The 7567-nt window shown below is 56.0% G+C and overlaps 2 protein-coding genes across 2 annotated transcripts in view; both read right to left on the bottom strand.

The window, feature by feature from the left end:
- Positions 1 to 7567, bottom strand: part of LOC132244199 (DLA class II histocompatibility antigen, DR-1 beta chain-like) — a 115803-nt gene that overhangs the window by 28800 nt on the left and 79436 nt on the right. The window lies entirely within an intron of this gene.
- On the bottom strand, positions 89 to 3223 carry LOC132244004 (DLA class II histocompatibility antigen, DR-1 beta chain-like). The gene is made up of 3 exons (XM_059714828.1): positions 3133 to 3223; positions 2465 to 2734; positions 89 to 402 (listed from the first exon to the last, which is right to left on the bottom strand). Exons 1-3 carry the CDS (start codon positions 3221 to 3223, stop codon positions 89 to 91), a joined length of 675 nt encoding a protein of 224 aa, XP_059570811.1.

Genomic DNA, 7567 nt, shown 5'->3' on the forward strand with positions numbered 1-7567 from the left:
TCACAACCCTGCCCGCTGTGGGAAAGGGGTCTGACCACGGACAGCCCTTGTGGGGCTGCACAAAGGGATACCCATCTCCTCCAAGATCTCAGGGGCTGCCCCAGGCTCCCAGTTCCTTACCCCAGAGCACGGTGATGGGGCCTGGCAGGCTGCTGTGCTCCACCTGGCAGGTGTAGACGTCCCCGCTCCGGGGGGTCATTTCCAGCATCACCAGGATCTGGAAGGTCCAGTCTCCGTTCTGCATCAGCTCCGTGGACACCACTCCGGCCGTCTGCTCCTGCCCGTTCTTCAACCATTTCACCTCGATCCCGCCGGGGTAAAACCCCGTCACGGAGCAAATCAGTGTGTCTGGGTGGGCCTGGGCCCCTGATTTTGTTGGGGAAACTTTCACTTTGGGCTTCGCTGAGAGGGAAAGAGATGGAGAGAATGAGCTGGGAGAAAGAATGATTCTTCCATCAGGGAAAGTTTTCTCCCCCCAACCCCTGCCAGCCTCAGTTTCTCTCACCCCTGACCCTCAAGTTCATTTAAATTTTTACTTTGGTGCTACTATAAAACTGCTGTGTTTTCTCACATGCAGCACACATTGTTTTCCCCAAGAACAGATAATTGGACTTTGTAATGTGAAGCTGAACTGAGGAATATGGTAAGAGCAATTGCTGAACAAATGCAAAAGTCAAATCTGCAGGAACTCTCAAGAAGCGGAGCTAGTACTTGCTTACTTATTTTAAGAAAATGTGTTTTTTTCCCCTGATGCATGTTGTTGCCTCTGGATTCTCTGCTGCATGTTGCATTCAAGAAAATATGATATTTTTTATAATTAAAGCTAAACTTTCTTTAGCTTTAAAGCTTGGAGTTTCTTTTTTTTAGTTGCAAATGACCTGAATCCAGGAGTGTCTTTCAAAGGCACTGGATTCCCTTTTTCATTCAAGATGTTAGGGGGAGACCTCTCCATTTTGGAGGCCAAGCTGTATGGCTGCAGCACCAAGTGTCCTGTCCTGGATTAATGGCTTCCAGCTGTGGACAGCCAGGGGCTTTGCTTGGGAGAGGCAGAGAGTGGCAACGATATCCCAGGTTTGGGACCTGGTCCTGTCCTCAGGAGACCCTGTCATGTGTCTCATAAGCAGACGTACAGGTTTTCCATTTACTGCAGAAGAATGTGGATGCTCTCCTTTAAAGAGACAAGGTGGCCGGGTAGAGATGCAGCCCCGTATGCAAGCCTCCCTTGTCTGCTACTCCTCACCCTGCTGGTGGCACGGCCTTACTCCATGGTGGCAGGGCTGGTGTGGAGCTGTTGGTGGCAGCGGCAGCAGTGAGTGTTGTCACCCTGCTCCACAAATGCCAAAATATAGAGGTATTTAGATTCTAATTTATTGTAATTACTGAGGCACTGGTTTCCAAATTGTTTTAAAACAGTAAATACGTCAATAAACCTTGTGTGCACTTGACACCTCTATATACAGCACAGTTTCATTTTAATCATGGAAAAACGTGCATTTGGGGTTTTTTAAGCAGAGAATTTGGGATTTTTAAACACAGGACACCAGGATCCCTGCTCATCAGGATGAGATTCCTCTTAGCCCCCTGAATGCAGTGACTTGCCCCTGCCAAGAGCAACAAGATTGTCTTCTCGGAGATGAGCGAGACCCTTCTGGTTTTCTGCCCTGATGGAAACGGGACATTCCCTGGGATCTGGGCAGGCAAAGCTGTCTGGGCCCAGGAAACCCCCCAGCTGTGGTGCCCCCTCCCACACCGCAGGGACCTGCCCCCGCCCCAGGGAAAGGCTCCACAGGGCTGAGTCCCCTGGGTCCTGCCTGTGGCGCGAGTGCCCCTGCCTGGACCCACCTGCAGGCCTTGGGCAACGCTCTTTGCAGGGACTGGTTTCTAGGGCAGGGAGCTCTGATCTCAGGCACTGGTGGATGCTGTGCAGCCGGCCCCCGGGACCAGGGCCCACAGCCACTCCCCAGCCAAAGCAGTCCTGCGAGTGGAGACGGGCAGAGCCCCTCTGACCCCACAGCTCCCATCACTGCATCGCAGGCCGTGCCTGGGCTCCTGTCCGTCCTCACCATGGGCGACCCCTGCGCCCCTCCCCCTCCCAGCCCTGGGGGCCTGATCCTCCTGCTTCTGCAACCCCCGGTGTGGCCTGACTGCCCCCAGCTGCCCCCTGCCCCAGGGAGTGTCCTTGAAGCTGTCCCATGGGTCATGTCTCTGCAGAGTGACAGTGTGACCCCACAAGTACCACCCGGCACCCACCACCTGCCCCACCCCGGGGTCTGCACTCCCACCTCCTTCTGTGCCCCACCATGTTATTTCTTTCCCTTCCCCGTCACACCTGCCCCACTCCCACCGCCACCGCCACCGCCACCGCCTCCGCACCCAGCGACGGCCCCAGACCCCGGGGACTCACCGCTGCGGCCGATCACATGGGCTTCCTCAGCCACCCCGTAGTTGTGTCGGCAAAACTCACCTTTGCGCGTGTTGATAAAGTTCTCCAACACCCCGTAGTTGTGTCGGCAGAACGTGTCCACTGCGCCCCGTCTGTTCTCCAGCACGTCCTTCTGGCTGTTCCAGTACTTGGCGGCAGGCTCCCCCAGCTCCGTGTCGGCCACGTACACGCCCACGTCGCTGTCGAAGTGCATGAACTGCTGCCGGTCCCAGACGTGCCTGTCCAGATACCTCACGCGCTGGGTGCCGTTGGTGTAGAGACAGTCGTGCTTGCCCTGGTACATGAAATGCTCTGTGGGGGGAGGGAGAGAGGAGGCGGGTCAGGGTCTCCCCCACAGCAGACCCCCGGGGGGCAGAGTGCCCGGGCACTCACTGCTCTGGGATCACAGGGGGCGCCCCCCCCCCCCGGCCGTCTGCCCCCCTCCTGCCCGACCCCCCCGCGCTGCCCAGCTGCTCCTCCCGCATCCTGCCCCCCAGTGACCCCACCTCAGACCACTGCCTGTGCAGCACCCGGGTGTCCATCGGGGGTCACTGCTCCCCCGCAGCATCGCCCGGCCGTGCATTGCGGTCCCTCCGCACAGAAACCCCCGACATCCCTGTCCCTAAAGCCGGAGATCGGTTCCCCTTGCAGGAAAGCCCAGAGCTGCCGCGGCTCGAGGTCCTGCCGGACCCACCCCGAGCCCTGCTCACCTGGGGGCTCCGTGCAACGAGCCACGTGGGGTCCCAGCACCGCCAGTGTCACCAGCACAGCCCCAGCCCAGCGCCTCCCGGCCCCCGGCATCCCCCCGGGCCCCATCGCTGCGCAGGACACACAGCTGACACCCCTCGATGTCCCGAAATGAGAACTGCTCTGCCCAGCTCCGAGCACCAGCTCCCCAGGACGCTGCCCAGCCCCGGGGACAGGACATCATCAGCCCTAGAGAGCAATCTGCATCAGGACTGAGCAGTGTCATCTGTCGCCAGGTAAAGCTCAGCTCAGCAGGGCTCCGCTCCACATTTGTCCCTGCTGCAAGAGAATCAGTGCTTGTCCCCCAGCACCTGCACTGGCCCCATGGCAGCAGGATGGTCCTGGAGGGAGGGGGGAGCCCAGGGTCCACATCCACAGATGAATAACTTTTGCTTTCAATAACCCACCCCAGGGGGAAGCTCTTTGTCCAGGGCTCAACCACCCCAGGGCTCCCTCCGCTCATCTCCCAGATGGTTCCCAAACCCTGACTTCTCCCCTCCCTTCTGCATTTCCCCATCACACCCTGTGCACCTGGGCAGGACTGTTCTCCCCATGGTACAGGTAGGACCTGAGTCCCAGAGCCGTACAGTGCTGTGCAGTGCGGTGCACGGGGAATCTGGGACAAAGTCAGGACCTGTGCACTTGAGCCCCAATCAAGCTTCCAGACTGTGAACCCATCTCCTCTCCCTGCCCCTCTGCCCAGCCTTATGTGACCAGCCAGCCCCACAGAGGCGGCAACTGGGTGCTGGGTGCTGTATGTGTCCCATCTCCCCTGAGCCCCATCCATGGTACCTGCTATCTGGTGGGAGTTTGTCCATCTCCTCTGGGCTTCTGCTCTCCCTGCCATCGCTTCATCAGCACAAGGAATTGCTCCCATTAGCGGATCCCTCCCAGCCCCTGCTGTCTGCCCAGGGGAGAGTTGCATGTGTCCCCACCAGCCTGAAATCCCTGTAGCTGCTTGACCTTGTGCCCAGTGCAAGTGCCCCCAGGAGAGGAGCTGGATAGAGAAGTGGCTTCCTTTTGGCCTAGCTGGCCCTGATCACCCAGTTGACCATGCAGAGCATGAGGGTAGTCAAAGCCACTTGCAGTACAGGGTCTTGGACACCTGGACCAGTGGTTGGAGCAGGAGTGGGAGGGGGGAAGTGGAGCCCCCTCATTCCACATGCTGAGCCTGTGCTCCCACTAGAGAGCCTGTGGGCTGGTGAGGGGCTTCTTGGGGAGCATGGCCCTGCAGGGGGAGGCTGGGGCCCAGACAGCCCAGGGCTTTGGGGAAGGAGAAGAGTTTTTTGTACTTCACAACCTTCATGGAGTGGAACGCAGACACCCCGCTCCCCCCAGCGGGACACTCACTTCCTGGAGACAGGAGGAGCAAGGGTTTCTACAGGGACATCCCAGGACCACATCCAGCTGAGCAGAACCTGTCTTGGCCTGGCCCCATGATTTTCCAGTCCCTGTCCAGGACTCAGCCACTCCAGCGGGGCTCAGCAGGTGATATTCCTTTGTGAGTCACAACTACACCCTGTGCACCCGCGGACTTTAGTTTAATCCACACTCCTGGGGGGACATTGGAGTGTTGTGGGTTCAAACAGGGAGTGACTCTGAACAGGAAAATAGCTGAACATGGGCTTGTGACTTGATGCTGAGAAGGGAGGTGCTTCATTGGGCTACTGCAGGGCAGGGAGGCCGGGGGGGGGGGCAGCGTTGGCAAGCTCAGGTCTGGAGGAAGAGGAGGTGCAAGGGCGTCCCTGTGCACCCAGCACTGCGGAAAATCGCCCTGGCAGAGTCTGGCACTTGGGAACCCCTTGACCACAGTGTGGAGTCTAGGGAGCACCTCTGTGGTGTTTGGAGCTGAAGGGACACTGGTGCCCCCAGCAGAGGAGCGTCTCTCCCCAGTGCAGGGAGCCCCAGGACAAGGATACAGCTACAGAAATCAGACAAGAGTCCGGCCCTGGGATCTCCTGGCAGCAGGTCTACCTGGTAGCGGGTGACAAAAAGCTCTGGTGCATGGGATTGGATCAGGCCCAGAGCAGGGACCGCACCCAATGGAAAGTCTCTGACCCAGGCTGAGCCCTGGTTCCCCATTTCCTCCCCTATTACCCCCCGTCCCAGGGAGCATGGACAGGGAACCGAACTCTGGAGAGCCCCTGGTGCCAACCCAGCGTGGGGGCGGGGAGCAGCTCCCAGAGCCTTGAAGCCATATATCGGGGAGCAGCCCTCAGCCTGGAGAGGTGCCAGGAGTGGTGCTAGGGTGGCCATTCGCCTTTTTATAGAGGATTGTCCTGTTTTCTGCTACTCTGTCCTCTGTTGATACAAAACTGGATGCCTCGATGTCCTCTATTTTTCAACACACAATTAAACTTCAGATTGTTTGTCTTCATTGGTTAATATATTTGTCATTTAATTAATCCTGTGTTTGCATTGGTCCTGTGAATGCCAATAAAGATCGTATTTGTCATGCTTCCTAATGACATCCTTACATTACAACTGTTGCTTGCGGTCATTAAACGTTTGTCTTCAACATCAGTTTGACATCACCCTTAATTCAAAATGCGCAAATAAAAGACCAGGTTATTATGAGTTAGCACTAAATTTATTTAAAAAAAAAATGACTATGCACTAAATGCAACTGTCCTCTATTCTTGAGGTACCTCAATGGCCACCCTAGCGGTGAAGCCAAAACAGCAGCTCAGCAAGACTTGTCTGGAGCAAGCTGCAGAGGAAGGCTTGGTAGCAGAGCCCATTCCCTGCCTACATTTGCCTTGTAAGACAGTATCTGGCACAGCCAAGAGCATGCACACTGCTGTGGGGGCTCTAAGGGGACCATTTTCTAAGGCTTAATGCAGCTGTTGAAGTCATCGGAATGTGAACAGCAGTTTAAAGTGGGAGGATGTTGTGGCGAGCCAGTAGGGGGCGCTCCTGCGTTGAGCCGCCCACCTCCCCGCGCCCGACCACCTTCCCGGCTCCGAGTGCCTCCCTGGGGTGCCTCCCGTCCGGCCGACCCCTTCCCTGGAGCACACCCGCTAGCCTGGGGTCCCGCTGCCACCATCCAAGGCTCTGGACTCACTTCTGGCTCTGCGCGCCTTGGAGAACGCAGGCCTGATCGTCCAATGGGTCCTAGATCCAATACAAGCACTTGGGGCACTTCCCCAAGTCAGGGGCTTATTAGGAAGCCTCCCTTAGTCCACAGACCTAAGGGGCCTCCTTGGCACAATTTAGACCCACCCCTCAATAAGTCTCCCACACCGGTCACAAAGGAGAACTTTATTGATTACAGGGGGTAGGGCGGAAACAGGGTAAAAGGTAGAGCAGTATCATAGAAATCTTACAGGAATATCAAAGGAATCCCATAGAGCAAACCAGGGTGGCTGAGGTAGCCGTTTAAACGCATCTGAGTTACTGAAACTAAATATCTAATCGGATCTTTAGTAGCTTACTCACTCTCATCGTCCAGAGGTGGTTGTTGTTTCCTCTGGAGGCAGTGCACTCTTGGAGCATGCGGTGATGAGGAGAGAGCCAGGCTCAGATTCACCTGGATGACCGCATGGCTAATGGCTGACTGCCCCTTCTTCTTGGACCGAGCCCTTAAATAACCTCTCTGACCTCAGCAGCCCGGTCCAATCGAAGCTGCCAATACTGGCCACAAGCTGACCAATCTGCCCCACATCCCTGGCTACCTGGGCCCGCGCAGGGCCGGGTCTTTCCCCCCTGCCCAGGTGACCAGAGCATCACCTCCCAGGCGCCAGGCTTTTGTCATGTAGACCAGGTGGGAGATCCCCGCCCTGAGGAATGAAACAGCAGCCTCTCAGGCTGGCTGAGACAGGTCTCTGGAGAGGGGCACCGACGGTGGCATTTCTGCCACAGATGTAATTTAAAGCTGGGGTTTGCTCAAAGGCATCTTTCTGGGTGCCTCAAAACCACAATGCAAGAGAGGTGAGGAAGTGAGCCATAATCTGGCAGGGTTAAATGCAGTGAACCTCTAAGTCTAATCTCAGAAGTTGCATTGGTCCCCATAAAAGTTGTACCTAGGTTTCTATTGAGATAAAAACATTCTGGATTGACGTTGTACACACTTCAGTCGTGTAATCAGGGTTTAGTGAGTGGCTGAATGCAGTGCTGCTTTCCAGTCATTGATTTAATGATGACATCTCAGGATAACCGTATAGATGCACTTGGCAATATCCTGGGATAAAATGTTACTACCTTTTATCCAGGAAACTTTGTTAGGATTTATCCTGGGCAGTGGACATGGACATCTGCAGACTTGCACTTTGTCCCAGGACAAAACGGTTTATCCCAATTTGTTAAATGTAATCTGTTTGCAACCTAAGAGGGTGGCAGGGAAGGGAAGTGGCAACAAATGTAAATTAAATAGCCCCCAAATGCCAATCTGAGTAGCAG

The sequence above is a fragment of the Alligator mississippiensis genome, chromosome 11 (genome assembly GCF_030867095.1).
Source record: "Alligator mississippiensis isolate rAllMis1 chromosome 11, rAllMis1, whole genome shotgun sequence".
Classification (NCBI taxonomy): Eukaryota; Metazoa; Chordata; order Crocodylia; family Alligatoridae; genus Alligator; species Alligator mississippiensis.